A 15,562-nucleotide genomic window follows, 5' to 3' on the forward strand; every position below is an offset into this window, starting at 1 on the left:
TGAATGCAAATTAGCATCTGGGGATGTCCAGAGCACTAGACAAGCTATGATGACACAGAATCAACTTGGAATTTATCACCAATTCTTGTTCTACACTTTTCTTCAGGCCGTTACTTATTGCCTTTGTTTTCTAGGTTTTTAGATACTTAATTTAATACTGCAATAAAGTAGATGTTTTCTAGTCCCTGAGGGTAGATGATCAATGTCAAGAATCAAAACAGTGATGCCCAGTTCTGGATGTACAAGCTTCTGTTGCCCAAGCTACAAGAGCCAGGCAAGCAATCTCAGGACTGGGCCAGTGCCCTGGGCCACAAATCCTCAAGGAAAACAAGTAACCGTCTGTCCACATTAGCAGGTAACACAGACCCACCAGAACATAAGGATAGATCAGAACAGCTGACACTAAGGACCCCTACATCTCCAGAGGCACAGATATACACCCCACAAGCAGCTGCTCCAACCCATCTTGCCAGCTGCTGGTACTGGAGCTCAGTCCCACTCCAGCTGCTGGGACGGAACCCACACTCCAGTCACTGGCGCTGTTGGACCTGCGGTCGCACTCCTGCTGCTGACCCTTGGGTTTGCTCACTCTGGTCTTTCCCATTGCTTCACCACAGACCCACAGGACCTCCCCTTTGCGGTCTGGCTCCAGCTGCTGTGCTCAGACATCCCTGCAGCCCCAGGCAGGAATGGATTTAAAAATAAAGGAAGAGGCTGTGCTGGACACAGACTGGCACGCTGACTGGTCTGCTATTTATATATGACCCACTCTTTTTATCTCCTTATTCCTCTATTTTCCCATGCTCACTCCTCTCCAGATCACCTGAATCTCTCCCTTTCCCTGCCCTTTTTTCCTTCATTATGCATCCCACAAGTCCTGCATCCTGCTTGAACTTAAAGGCATATTCCTAACTTCTTCACCCCTCATTAAAAAACCTACATAAATGTATTTGATAGTCTACAAAACTGAGTATAATGTGCCCAGTTCTTAAACTGCTTACACAGATTTTCTGCTACTGGCAGGTGGGAGAGCTCTCCTAATTTTCCTAATTGAGCTAGTTAGAAACACACTGTGAGGATGCTGACTCTTCATCTCTAATGAGAAATCTTTTAATACCAATAAACACTGCAATCTTGCAGGGGAACCTATCAGTATAGCTTGCTCTGGCTTTTTTTTTTCCTTCTTCTCAAGAGAGGTAATGATTTCAGGCACCATTTCACCTCAGAGACAGGGAATTTAAATCTTATTTTCAAGAAACTCCGAGGAAGAGTTACGGTTATGCGTTTCTTGAGCGCTACTGGATTTTATTTGCAGTCCAGGCAAGTTGACAAAGGAAATGCTATGCCAACATTTCTTTTTTTTTTCCAACCTAGAAGGCTTGGGAACAACTCCAGCCACTCCAAGAAAGAACTGAGACTGAAAACCCCAGCAGCCCATCATGTTGGTAAGGGGGTTTGCAGTGAGAGATTCCAGTAAACATTCATCAGCAAAACAATGAACAGTTAGTTCCAGTTAAAACATTATGGCTTAGCTGGATAGATAAAGCTAGCAGGAGCACTGAGAGATTTGGAATTTCTAATTTCCTATTTAAAATGAATTATTTTCTGCTAGGACCATCCTTATGCTATACTACAATTACTGGGTACATCACTGTACGTCAGTTACCAATATCATACAAATTAATAGAGGGAAATTTGTAGTACTTACTTGGTACTGCATAAAAGTGGTTTGTTTATATACTCATTAGCTATGCTGCACCTACAGAAAATATTGTTTGGCTGCAGCGGGTATTAAAAATAATTTCTTTCAACAGTCCCACACTTTAAAAATTAAAAAATAATTATACTGTGCAAAACAAGCAGCTGACTTAAAATCCAAACCAGCACACAGATCTCCCAAATTGAGTGTTTCCTCTAAAATGATCCTAAAACATCCTCACATTTAAGTTACTTGTGGTAATTGTTTGCTGTTTATGAATTTCCAGTTGCTAGGCTCATGCCCTCAAACCATGAAACAGAGAAAACTACTTCATGAAAACTAAGTTTGGTAGACAGCAAGATTGCCATGCTAGCTCCAGGCCACCCATTTCCTCTACTAGTAAATGCAGTAGAGGGATTCAGGATTTTACTGAGTTTTGGTTGCTTGCAGGGTAGCAAAGGCTTTCCTTTAGCCACTCACAAGAGACGGACATGTTCTCACCCAAATAATCATAGCTCCTGTAAAAGAATTAGAAAGAAATGCAGTATTTTGATGTAGCCATAGGATTTCTCTGTACACCTTATGGCTTTTTTGTGGAGAAAGTTTGCCAGAAGAAGTTGTTTTTGGTAATTCTGTCTGAGCCAAAACTGAAGGGTGACCCTAAACTTATGTGAGGGCAAGATGTCCTATTGTTGTGTCTAAATTTCCACTTTCCTTCAGAAATGTAACACCAGCCTGAAACTGAGTTTTGCACAGAAACACTCCAACACAAGCTGATTTTACTTTCAGTTATGGGATGCACTGAGGTGCTGAGCTGCTTGAAGAGACTAAAACAGTGTTATTTCTGTGCAAATATAAATGTAGAGAGGGAACAATTTGTCATTTATAATTTTGTCCAGGAGATGAGAGACACCAGTATTGTTGTTCTTTTACCAACATTACTGTAGGAGGTAAGGAAGAGCAGGCACTTCAACGCTATGTACATAGCACAGACGAGGCGCATTGCCTTGGCAGTAGCAAATCCTTTTAGCAGTAGAAGAAATTCCTTCTGAGGAATGGAAGTGACAGTAAACCCATATTTTAGCAGGCAGGAACATCACACACAAACCTGTATCTACCTGCAATTTCTTGTTCTGAAAGACAAGTCATGCATTTTGAAAAAAATTATTTATTTTCACTGCTTTAAACTCTCTACTGTAGTGTTAGCACTTAACATAAGCATCCACTCTTCTACTGTCCTATTTACAATCCATTGAAATGTATACTCTACAAATACAATACATATTTTCAGAAATGTAAAGGAAATTCATAATTTGGTAAGGTTTAAAATAGTGACACTCATCTGTACAGGGTCCTCAAATCATCCAAAAAGTAAAATTTACAAGGCAGTATGCACACAGCTATGTAAGGGCAGGTGCTACAGTGACAAAGCAGCGAACTTGCTAATACAATAAAATACAGAAAATAAAGTGTTTTTGGGCACCAGATAATACACTTAGTACCAATGAAGTTGGAAATTTAGTAATACTCATATTTCTAGAAACATGTAGCTGCAAACCTGGAGAACATTCTGAAAAATATTAAACATTATATACACGTGAGGTAAATGTACCTTGGTCTTTTAAGAGGTAATTTGAGTTTAAAGCAATGGATATGGTGAAGGGATTTTTTTTGTTTGCTTGTTTTTTAAACACAAAATGATTAACACCTTGCAATCATTTCATTGGCACAATATAAACAATGAACTAAAAGGTGAATTTCATCAATCACACTCAGAGCCATTACTGAAAAAATAAAATAGCCTCTTACTTCATTTGACACCTTCATGTCCCCATACAGTCAATACCAACGTCTTTACTTATATACAAAGTCTTTCTTAGGATTACAAGCAGAACCATATAGGAGGGTGACATTGTGTCATACTTGGAGAGTCTGCTTGAGAAACATCCCAGAATTCCAGCTTTTAAGGTTGGAAGGTCCCTGAAGAATTTCAGCATTTAAAAAATGATATTTCAGGTTTTTCAGACCATTTCCAATGCTCCTTGTTCTCCATGTCCATATCCATCTGGTCGCAAGTCTGTAAACCAAACTGAGGCTTCAGTGCTACTAAAATGTAAAGTTGATTAAATCCACAAAACTTAAGTGAATGCAAAATGTGTGTAATATTTACAATAAACATTTGCATCAGTATTAATCAGACACTGTTTTGGTATATACTTGAAATGATACAAAATTAATATTTTGAATGCTAAAATATTTTGGTCCCCCTGGATTTCCAAGAGCAGATCTGGTGATATTACAATCTTAATTTAAAAAATACTTATGTGTACCTGTGTCCATATATATAAGATATGATCTTACACAGGTAATATTTAAAGTTACATAATATATACAGACACAGCCTTTGTAAAAGGTGTTCAGTTCATATAATGGAAAAGAAGAACAAAGCTTGAAGTTGTGGTGTCAGAACTGAGGATACATATAGCTCTACTCAGAATTTTCCTGTTCTGCAGCCCAATAGGAATGATAAGGTTGTTCTAAAATACTGTTCTTAGGTCATACACTGTCAAGCATCCTTCTGTGCTTTGTTTTTGCAAGCTTCTATTACAAAGCTAAATTTTGAACAAAGTAAGAAAGAACAGTTGCTAGCAATTCAGCAGGTGGTTGATACAATATAACACACAGTTATATTGTTGACAGAATCATCTGCGTGCCATGACACTATTCAGCTGCTGTACATCCTCTTTAAAATGCAACAGAACAGTTCTGTGTATTTTAGAAAATTAAATGTTTTGCTGATAAGGTTTTGTGGGTGCTAAAAGAGCCACTAAAAATTATTTGATTAATTATACTGAACACTCCTGCTACCACCAAAATTACTATACAGATCTGAGGCATGCCAGGAGCCTGGTATTTCTGAAGTAGAAGCTGTACCATTTGTATCAATGGTAAGGACCCGCATGACACCTATGAAAACTTGAAATGTAAGAAAGTTACAAAACAAAAAAAGATAAATTGCTAACTAGGAAGCCTTTGAAATTAGATGGAGCCCTGACCTATTTTCATGATGACGGGGTTTTTTTAAAGTATCTGTATAGATATATAGAACTTGCTAGAGAGGCTGCCAAGTAGATAGGCTTGGAAGTTACGTTATATTCCAACTTTTTTTTTGAACAGTTGATTGAAAAACTCTGTGGTGCACAACTGTCCATGTGCACGAAGGGATAGTTTATTTAAAACACCTACATGAAGTAATTTTTAATCTGGCTTTGATTGACAAAGGTCTGAAACACATAAGCCTGACTTGTCAGTTAATGCCAAACATAAGTGTGACAGCTGTATGTATGTTTAAGCCTAATTGGTTTCTAAGAAGTTATCTTATTTTTCCCTTTTCTCTTGGATACTTTCAGTATGAATAAACTAATTCATTTTGTTGTTGACTAAAGCATTTCATTATCGGCAGTTCGACCTCCGAGGGTCTGTAATTCTGACATAATTTAAACTTACCTCCAAGCAAGCAGTAAGAATATGGAAATAAACAAAAATTAACTGTTAAGGCTTTTCTTGGGTAAGGCTTGTGTCACCTACGTAGCCTCTTCTTCCTGGGCCTCATTCCTCTTCCTTCTTTAGCTGCCACACATCACAGACCATGGCACAGAACCTCGACTGTGCTGCTGCCAGCAACCACCCTGCCACTGCCGCTATCTTGGTAACAAACTCAGTGGGCTCTATGCCAAGGGATGAACAGGAAGCTAAGTTAAAGGTTTCCATGTGTGCTGTGTAATGGGATGGGTACTGATGCGCTCTGAAGAGTGGCAGGTTAGGCAGTATATTAATTATCAGGTATATTTACGTACTGAAATACTACTGTTTTGGACATTATTGAAACCAAAGGTCAACCAGACTCTTCCTAAAATTGCAATTAAAAAAATATCCTGGTAACAGCAGGTTTTTGTTGTACATCTGGGCAGGAAGCAATTTAATTTCTAAACAAGTTTGTGAAAATATGATACTGTTAAAAGCTCAGGGAAATCTTGACTAAAGCCATGCATATTCTTCTCTTATGTTCTTATGACAACACAAGTCACCATAAGCTTTCTTCTAACAATGAAGAGGATTGCTGGAATCCCCTGATATTTGTATCCAAAGGCCTGCAGCTCACCACCTTCTCTAGCTCACCACTTTGTGTATGAAGCACGCACAACATACATGCACATAAAACTTATAAGCAGCTTTGAACTGTCTAGTACAAAAGCCCAAATAATTTTTCTCTAATGACAGGTGCATTTAATCTTGTGTAATTGCAAATATTGTTCTTTGAGCCTTAAGACTCGGTAGAACTGCACAGAAAATATGCTTTTCATACTTATTTAATGAAGCAAAATCTCCTTTAACATTTTACTTTTCTTGCTACTTTTCTGAAGTAGATAGGTACTTCAAGCATTTTAGAAGTACCACTTAATAAAATCTTCTACGTAATTATGACTTGTAACTTGACAATTACAAAATATGACAGTGAATTTACTAGCTTACACTATTTAAAACTACAGTGGTTTCAAGAGTCAGATTTTGGTAAAATTGAAGATATTTTATCAATTATGTACTCACTATTGCAATGAGTGAGATTTAGCACTTAACTAGGCAAAGGAACAACTTTTAACTTGTATTTTTGGAACCAAAAGTACCATAGGCTCCATAGGCTTTGTACATCCCTAATATTTTGCATTAGAAGACTCAAAAGTGGCACTTACTGGTGTAATACAATCTATTTTGAAGGCAATGTATGTTCTGAAAAAGTGGAAAAAACCCAGTAATCATGTATAAAGTATAGTTGCATAAGTTATGTTCCCACAACTGAATGAGGTCGATTTGTAAGTCAAGGTAAGAGTCCAAAAGATGCACTACCTTAATAGCCAGCAAGGTATACTCCAATAGTACATTCACAATCTGAATCAAGGAATCAAGACAGTGGTTCAGAGTAGTCAATGTACCAGGCAGGAATAAAGTTGCTTTAAGAGCCATCAATGCACTGTAGAACAATATAGTGAACCAGTTTCATTTTAGAAGTGACCTTCTACTTTTAGCACAGTTAACTAGCAAAGACCAGCTATCAACATCCCAAAAAAAAAAAAAAAAAAAAAGATTAATGAAACTAGAGTACATGATGTTTTGTAAGTAACCTGGGAAAGAAGTTCACAGTGCACAGAAAGACCCAACACAACTGTTTAGCACATCCACAAAAATCCTAGTAAGTGACGTTCCTATGAAGTACTAAAAGGCAGCAATATCCTTCTGTTCCCCAGTGAGGTAGAACAATTAACCTTCTTAACACGCCACTCTGGTGCAGATAGGGATTTTTACAGTGTTCTTCGGTAGCAAATCCAGGATTACATCTTGATCCCCTCCTGTTGACTAAGTTGTGATAATGTTTTCTTAATGCGCAAAGCTGTCAGCCGAGCAGCTCCATTGGCATACCAGCATTCCCGCATAATTTTTGCCATCACTCGTAATGCCTGCAAAGGAAACATGAGTAATTATATGCACTGCTGCTCCAGTGCAGCCCATGGAACTGCTGCTCTGCCTTAGCCTCTTTGGGCATTTCTGAAGTCCACTACTGGTACTACAGCTGCATGGGAGAAACCACTTACTTTATTTACAGAAAGGTAAAACTCTTCTAAACACTGTAGAGCAAACCTGATCTTTTTCAACAGACTTTTGGCCCATGAAAACAATACTTTAATGAAAAATTAGTACCTTGTCTGTAACTGTTTTCTGAATTTTCACACCAGACAAAAATACACTTTTTTAATTTTAAGGAGTTAAAGAGTTACTTCTTAATTGCATAGCAATTAAGTTCATGAGCTGTCTTCCTCAAATTGAAGCTCTGCAAGGATTCTAAAAATTTCTAAAAGTATTTTATCCTTCAAACAGCCATTCTTTGAAATCTGATTGCTTCTATGTGTTACTTGTAACAAAGCAAGTAACAAAAATGGCAGATGAAATAAAGTAACAGCTCCAAAGTACCTTGAAAGCTTAGTCATTTTAATCCCAAGAGCTTCCTGTCTCAGTTTGTTGGTGCATTCATCACCTTTCTCTCCTTCCTGTGCATTCTTGCCCAGCTCTTAGCCATGCATTCATTCCACAACTCAGGTTCCCTTCTCTATTCAAAGCATGCCATCCTTATGAGTACCTCACTGCTTCTGCAGCCCACTGCAGCTGCTGCCCCAAGCTGTGAGTCAGAACACCCTGATGCAGTCCTCGCTAGGCTCCACAGCAATGCTATGGAACAGTCCCTCTGACTAGTCTGGGTCAGCTGTCCTGGCTCTGCTCTCTCTCATGCTCTTGTCCACCCCCAACCTACTTGAGAAACGGAGAATGCCTTGAAGCTGTGCAAGCACTGTTCAGCAACAGCTAAACCACCAGTGTGCTATCAGACTGTTTTGATCACAAATCCAAAACACAGCATCGTGCAGCCTACTATGAAGCCTACTATGAAGGACGTTGACTCAATCCCAGCCAGACACAGTACAATTTATTTGCAATAAATTACATATGCTTCCTGCATAATGTAATTCAGATAAGCTGTAATTTACATTAGCATCATCTATGCTTCACAGGAAGGGATCCTAGAATCCTCCATGCAGAGTTAGCTATTAATGTTTATGAAATTACATTTAAATACTTATGCATAACCAAGGAACAATGCTTTTAATAAAACCATAATGATTAGAATGAAATTAATTAAGTTCTTTTAAAAGCAGCTCTTCTCCCTTCAACAGTAAGCATGATTTTTAAGCCACTGAAATCACTAAAAGCTCTAGCATCCATTAAAGAAGCTTTAGCAAGGTTAGTTAATACCTCACAGCTCTGCCATCTGTTTGGAATATTGGGCCTTAACTTCTGTTCACACACAACTTTCCTCATTTCTTCAACAGAAGGGTCTGAAGGAACGAGGTCATAGTATGGCAACTGGTAATCTTCGTGGATTCCTGTAACAGGTTGAAAATAGCTTTATTTTAGCTAACACTGGATTACATATTCTTCACTTTTTACTATGTTCCTTATCAGTATCCTACCAGTTTTGTTTTCATTTTTAAAAATTACATCACAATGATTGACAAATAAATAAATGAAAATTCTTAACCACACCTTAGGAGGTTTTTTTTTACATTACCCTCGAAGGATCTAAAATTTGTAAAATTAGAAGAGATATAAACTACATCAAATCTTTCACATGCTCTACTAAAAACATGCTTCATTTAAAATAAGGTATAGATTTATCTGTACACCTTATAGCTAGGTCTTGTGGTGTTTGCCTCTTGCTCACAAGAATATTAAATTTTACCCTTTTCTCTCCTCTGTGTAAATATTTGGAAAAAATTAAAATAGATAAGAATATTTCCTATTTTCTTCAACAAGTATGGTTTGTCAATCTAGAAAGAGGTTGAATACACCAGTTATCATTTACAGGATTAACAATTAGAAAGTCTGAGACAGACTGGCTATTACTTTGCACTGCTTTTTGAGCAAACTGTTTTCAGAACCTGAATAAGTTTAAGTTACTTATAATCCCTTAATATGTTCCATTTTGTAAACATTGCCACGTACCACCAATTGAACACCGCCGAGCTATTTCCCAAAACACTAATCCCATTGCATAGATGTCTGCTCGTTTGAATGACTCAAAATGTTTCATATTTATGGAATCATCTAGAACTTCAGGAGCCATGTACCTGTGTGTGGAAAAAGAAATTCATAAACACTTAAGAGCAGAAAAAGTTCAGCGCTACTGATCAGCTCAAATACAAAATAATGTATTTTTGTGAAAAAGGAGATAAAGAAAAATCTGCTTCATTAAGATTATCCAATCAGAGACAATTCAATGTAAAGGGATAAGTAAACTGAGATAAACAAGCAGAGAAATTGGGAGAGTAAGTAAAATATGACACAGACAACTACAGGCATAAACCTGATAGACAAGGCACAACTGAGACAGTGACAAAGACCAGAAGTCTCCAGTTCCTCATGACAGGCTATTAACAAACTCCAGGCATAATTTTATAGATGTGGTCTGTACCTTGTGATTGCTAATACGTGGGAAAGAAGAGCACAAAGAGGACTGAGGATACTGAAGGAAGGCCTGTGTAACTATGCAATGCTTATCAAGCAATGTTCAGGACAAAAGGAATAGAAGCGCAGCAACAGATAGAAAAGGGTAGCAAAAGGGCCAGTTGCATAAGAGGTTGCCAGTCTGCATATGATCACCAGTATAGCATATTTTATTAAATCCTAACTATTCTGTGCAATCTCACTCTCAAGCCCATGTGCACGTGCTCTCTAAGAACTGTATGTCAGCAACTGGAGGCAGGCATGAGTCTGTTCAGGTCTAGCAACTGCAGCAGCATAAGGGATGAAGCTGAAACTAGAGAGAAGGATGGACTCAATATCACTAGCTGGAAGGAGAACTACAAATCCTAGGAGCACATCCGCAGGTGGTAAGAGCACATATCTGGAACTACACAGTGGTCATTCCCTGAATGAATTCTGGACCAGCAACTGTAGTCTGACAGAAGGTGAAGCCAGAAGATCTGCATTTCTCCAACCCTGCGCAGCTGGTGTGCAGGACTGTAATTACCTAGCAACCTTCAAGCTGGTCTAGCCAGCACCCAGGCAGGGATATTTGCCAGCACAAGGGCCCATACTGATATTTGAGGGAATCCATGCACAAAGGTGTGCATATGAATATATCAGCTGTTTGCTGCTGTGCATTAACAGCTGGCAAGTATGAGATCTGTGGAGCTCAGGAAAGGGCATTAGACACAGCAAGCCTTGGATGGATAGTTGATAAACATGCATGGAGCTGTGAGGCTGCAGAAGGGAATATGCACTTTCACTAATGAAGTTCAATCCTGATCAGCTGAAGAAAAGGAAGGAGACTTGGCTGCCTACAGTTATGTTTTATACAAGTTCTGACAGTGTTTTATGTGGGTGTTGAAGACAGCACATGGTGCACAGCAGTCTGTATAATCAGCCCAAGGAAGAAAGTAGCAGCCACATCCATGGGCCTTAGATGAACAGAGCCCCAACCCTTTGGGACACACCAGCTGGGCTCCAAAGGTCAGGCAAGAAGAAGCCCCAGCTCCTGTAATCTAAAAAAATTATAGCAGCCACTTAAAATATCCCCTAACAAGCCTAAAGTAGGAATAGACAAGAAGTGCTGGATAAGAAACCAGCACTGTTAAAAATTTCTTGAGAACAAAGGCCCACTATCATTGCAGTACCTGATTCTTCATCATACAGTCTCCACATCCCACCCTAAACCATGCTTTTTTAAAAATTAGTAAATTATGTCGGTCACAAATTAACAACTGTGCTCATGAATTTGGTTTACCCACATTTCCTTTCTCCTAAGAAACGAGGCCTGAAAACTAGTCATGGCATGCAAGTGGTTATTACCTTGTTTAGTGAGTAAGTCTGACATGGGAACAGCAAGCAAAATGTCAGTGTGGACCTTACTGCAAGAGCTACTGACAGCAGCATCCCCACTGGCTGCTGGAAAGAATCAATGTTATTTGCTGCATCAAGTCAACATCAGTGGTAGGTAGCACTGCTCTCTCATTCTGATTGGATTCTGGCAGCTAAATCCAGTATGTGATGTTTAGCAGAGTTCAGTGTGCTTCTCCACATTACTGTTACAGCAGTCTCAAGCTGACATATTGAAGCAGGCCAACAGTGGCACCTGGGCTTTGAAGAGCAGTGTTAACTGGTAAAAAAGCATCAGGAGTAGACTACTGCAGTGGAATACTGTGCCAGGCAATAGCTCTACCCTTTGGAACAGCCATAGAAGCCTAGACACGGCTTCATTTAATCAATAGCATAGTAGGATTTTCTTTTCCAGTACCAGGGATGGTAGGCAGAATGCATGACACACTATTTAGAAGAAATTTCAGGACTATCACACCTTTCAGAACTCCTTCAGAACTACCGTGTCTTACAGAAATTACATAGATACAAGGAAGCAAGGGCTATCAAGAGAAGCAACAAATTGCAACAAATAGTTGTACTTGTTCTGAATCACCCAGAATTTCAATGAAGTTTGCTGACATGAGAGCTCCCCTAAGGCTTACAAATTCCTCACAAGTAATAAACACAGCACAAGCAGAGGACAACTGTCTGAAGTTGAGCGTAAGGTTTACTTTGACAGGATTTATTGAATGGAAGTGGAGTATTAAATATTGTTGCAATCTTTGATATGGACAAGGCTCAAATTATTCTGATCCATCCATATAAAAATGTTTTAATCAAGAATGGAAGATTGTGGTGAATGCTTTAATTCTCTCCAAGGATTCTGCATTAATTGATACACTTATGGTATCTCATGTTCTCGGCACTGGAGCCCAGCAGACAGAATATTTGATCACTCTAAAGATGACATGAGGATGAGAAGAGTGATGGACCTGAAAAAACAACAAACTAGAAACCCAACCATGGTGCAAGATGTCAGCCAGAAACACTAAACAAGCAGTAAAGGAGATTGTCTCAACTTCCGTGAGCCATCCAAAAAACGAGGCTTTTAACAGGAAAAGCCATAAGAAGCCTGAATGTGGCAAAAAATCTCCCCCCATATGAGTTCCACTGGCAAACTGACCTCTTACCATGGTCCTCCATCAGTGCATTTAGATTGGCTTTGGCTTCCATGACACAAAATGGTGAATTATAAAAGATTATTACTGAACAAGAGATGCAAAAGGCAAGGAGGTCGTGTAGTGAGGTCAGCAGCTCAGCTGTTTCATGGCTGTTAGACAAAAGGGAGAGAAGTAGGGATCTCCTTGTCAGCTTATGTGTTGGAAATGCATTGCTTGGCAGAAGCAGTATCTTAGGTTCTGGAGAGAGTGATGCTATTGAACACAGTAACTCTGAGTAAGAGACCTTCTGAGCAAGGTCTGCAGCTCAGTATCATCCAAGAACAAAAGCATAAGTCTACAAAGAAGGGCACAAAGTATATTGAGCGTGGTCTTGCAAAACTTTGGGTGCCTGCTGACCTGATTTCTCCCATCTCTTTTAGTCCAAAAGCTTAGTACTTGTTGCCTAAATTTCTTGTACAACATATAGGGGGCTTTGTGTCATCAAACAGACCCATACCCAACATGTGTGGCATCTCCCTTCATCAAGCCTATACTCTACAAAGTAAAATTCTGCCCATATTTTGTTTAGGTAAACTTCAGAGAAGCACCCATGGTAAGAATTTGCTGCCAATCTTCTTTTAAAATACAACCTATTTGAACTATCGAAAGTAACAGCGGAGCCACACTTCTAAAAAATAGAAGAATGAGGGGTTTGTTACTTGCCACAACAAGTGAGAGAGGGATTCTATTTCCTTCTTAGTTTAAAGCTCACATTCCCTGCTTTATGTTGCAGGCTGAGCTGTGAAAGCACACAGTTCACCTTTCTGGAAAAGCTAAGCCTCTGAACAGAAAAGAAATAAAGTCAGAAAATGGGATCATCAGTTTGACTCAAGACCTTCACTCACTCAAGGGGAAGTCTGCTTGCTCTCTAGACACACATTTTTACAACAATCATTAGAAAAATACAGACTTCATCAAATCTCCCTGAACTTGTACACAGAGCTTCCATATACAGAAGAGCTACAAGCAGTGGCAATCAGTGGGAATTAAAACTGTCACTGAACAGGTAAGACTTGAACTGTATTGTGAAAAATTAATCAGAGGTGCAGCGTTATTTACCTAAAAATGCACAAGAGGAAGAAGGAGGGTCTAAGCCTTTTACAAGAATGAGCGATTTTAGAGAGGTAGAAAGGACTAATGTCTTTAAAAGGAGAAACAGATTTAGCCTTCCTGCTACCCACTGCAGCAAGCAAGAGTTGCTACAGCTTCACCCTTCTGAAGAAGCATAAGGTAGATGAATAAGCAATGTAATAATGCCTATGTAAGAAAATATCTAGTAAGTGGGATCTGCAAACACAGCTGAAAGGATGCTTTATCCAATGACCAGACTAAAGAAAGTAACTAATTTGTACGTCATCTTCCTTTGCACGTAGGTCAAGTAGAAAATTCAAAATCACACGTGGCATGCACCCTGCATGCAGCTAAATTTGCAACAACAAATTCTGAGATAAGCCTGCTACTGGACACTTTGAGAAGGATTAATACTCAGTACCTTATAATTTAGGAGTAGTTCAGAAAATAAATCTTATCTGACCATTGCTGTGGTGATTTTACCATTGGCAAAGGACTAGTACAGCAGAGCTTTAGAACAAAGTAACTTCAGCAGTATGTGTCAGTAAAACAAATTTTCAGCTTTAGTTAACTGAACCTTAAAGTAATATTTGAGGGCTTTTTCCCTTCCAAAAAGACACAGTTCAAGGGGCACCTGTAAAAACCCAATCAACCCCCTACACCGCAGTATTGCTTACTAAAAGCATATATTAAAAAAGTATTTTTGATATATAAACTGGAGATTGGACAACACCAACACAATTTTCTCCAACACTACTAAGCCATATGGGCTTGGCTGTCACACGTTTCTCTATGAGCAGTGCCCAAACTCCAGTCTGACACAGCACTGAACCTATAGGCATCAGAAGAATGAAAAGTTGCCCACATCCAAAATGCTTGCTGCGGTTCACTGTTAGTGCTGGTATCTCTATTTTATATAGCTGCATGGATTACTAAGGGAAATTTATTTATAGCTTCCAATTATTATTGCCTGAAGGTTCACCAATGATAAATTATTGACAGTAAGTTTTATTGCTCTTGTGCTGAGTTAAACAGTTCTGAATTTTTCTGGGGCAAGAAAAACCTGTATTTCCAAATTCAGAAAAAGCTTTTAAGAGAAACTATACTGACTCATCCACTTACGAGTCTATTAATGCATTAGATGACAAAGATGACTGTTTTAACTTCTTGCATTTCTGTAAAAAATGTGATTCTAAGACAGTCCCCTGTCCAAGACTCTGCACCTTGTATGTTCTTCTACACAGCCTTCACATGACAACCACAGCTTTTTATTGTCACTATCCTGTCTTACACTCCTGATTGGGCTGCAATTAACATTTCCATGCAATACATGGCAAGAAGAAGAGAGTACTGAAGTCTCTAAAATCATCAGTCATGAAGTCCCTTAATTATTTTAATACATGTTTGTGCCCTACAATACTTAGCAAGTTTTCAGTATTTTACACATGCCAACATTTAACGTGCTTTTTAAGCGTCTACCATCTAACTAAAATACCAGCTGGCAAGGAAGTGCTTAAGAATTCTATCTGCCATTACATTTTCTTGCTGCTTATATTTCTATCAACACAAATTTACATGGAATAAGAAAAACCAAAGCATTTTATTATAAAAGTTGTCTGACACATCACATAAATTATTTTACCTTTTTGTTCCCACTCTGTGGTTTGGGGCAATGTCAATTGTGTCTGTAGCTGAATCATGCCTAACTGCCAAGCCCAGGTCTGCAATGCAGCACGTTCCATTCTTTTTCACCAATATGTTTTTTGATTTTAAGTCTCTGTGGGCAATTGCTGGTTTGCCTGTAAGGGAAAAAAATAGAAGTTGTAAAAAAACTCCAAACCAAACTCCTTTTATTCTAAGCCTGATGCAAACTTTTGTTTGAAGGAACAGAATTCCTTCCAGTTTTGACACTTAACATGCACCAGGGTACCTCCTGAAATCATTCATTGTAGACTGTCTGGCTGTTCAGGAAAGTGCCTTTCATATTTACTGTATGTTTACCATGTTTCATGCTTACCACACTTGCTCCTTTCCCTCTTCCTGCAAGTATTTATTGCACACACATCCTACTCAAATATTGTCTCAACTCAAAGTTAAGAAGATGCTA

The 15,562-nt window shown here is 38.7% G+C and overlaps 2 protein-coding genes across 3 annotated transcripts in view; one reads left to right on the forward strand and one right to left on the reverse strand.

Moving 5' to 3' along the window:
* The window catches only part of RBFA (ribosome binding factor A), a 399,231-nt gene that overhangs the window by 129,906 nt on the left and 253,763 nt on the right, over positions 1 to 15,562 (forward strand). The window lies entirely within an intron of this gene.
* Positions 2,852 to 15,562, reverse strand: part of TGFBR1 (transforming growth factor beta receptor 1) — a 34,434-nt gene continuing 21,723 nt past the window's right edge. For both annotated transcript variants that reach the window (XM_030265619.4, XM_072924209.1), the window contains exons 6-9: positions 15,098 to 15,254; positions 9,308 to 9,432; positions 8,558 to 8,688; positions 2,852 to 7,212 (exon numbers count right to left, since the gene is read on the reverse strand). In XM_030265619.4, coding sequence (XP_030121479.1) covers positions 7,087 to 7,212; positions 8,558 to 8,688; positions 9,308 to 9,432; positions 15,098 to 15,254 — 539 coding nt within the window. In that variant the 3' untranslated portion in view covers positions 2,852 to 7,086. The remainder of the gene's footprint in view (positions 7,213 to 8,557; positions 8,689 to 9,307; positions 9,433 to 15,097; positions 15,255 to 15,562) is intronic.

Source organism: Taeniopygia guttata, chromosome 2, assembly GCF_048771995.1.
Source record: "Taeniopygia guttata chromosome 2, bTaeGut7.mat, whole genome shotgun sequence".
Taxonomy (NCBI): Eukaryota; Metazoa; Chordata; class Aves; order Passeriformes; family Estrildidae; genus Taeniopygia; species Taeniopygia guttata.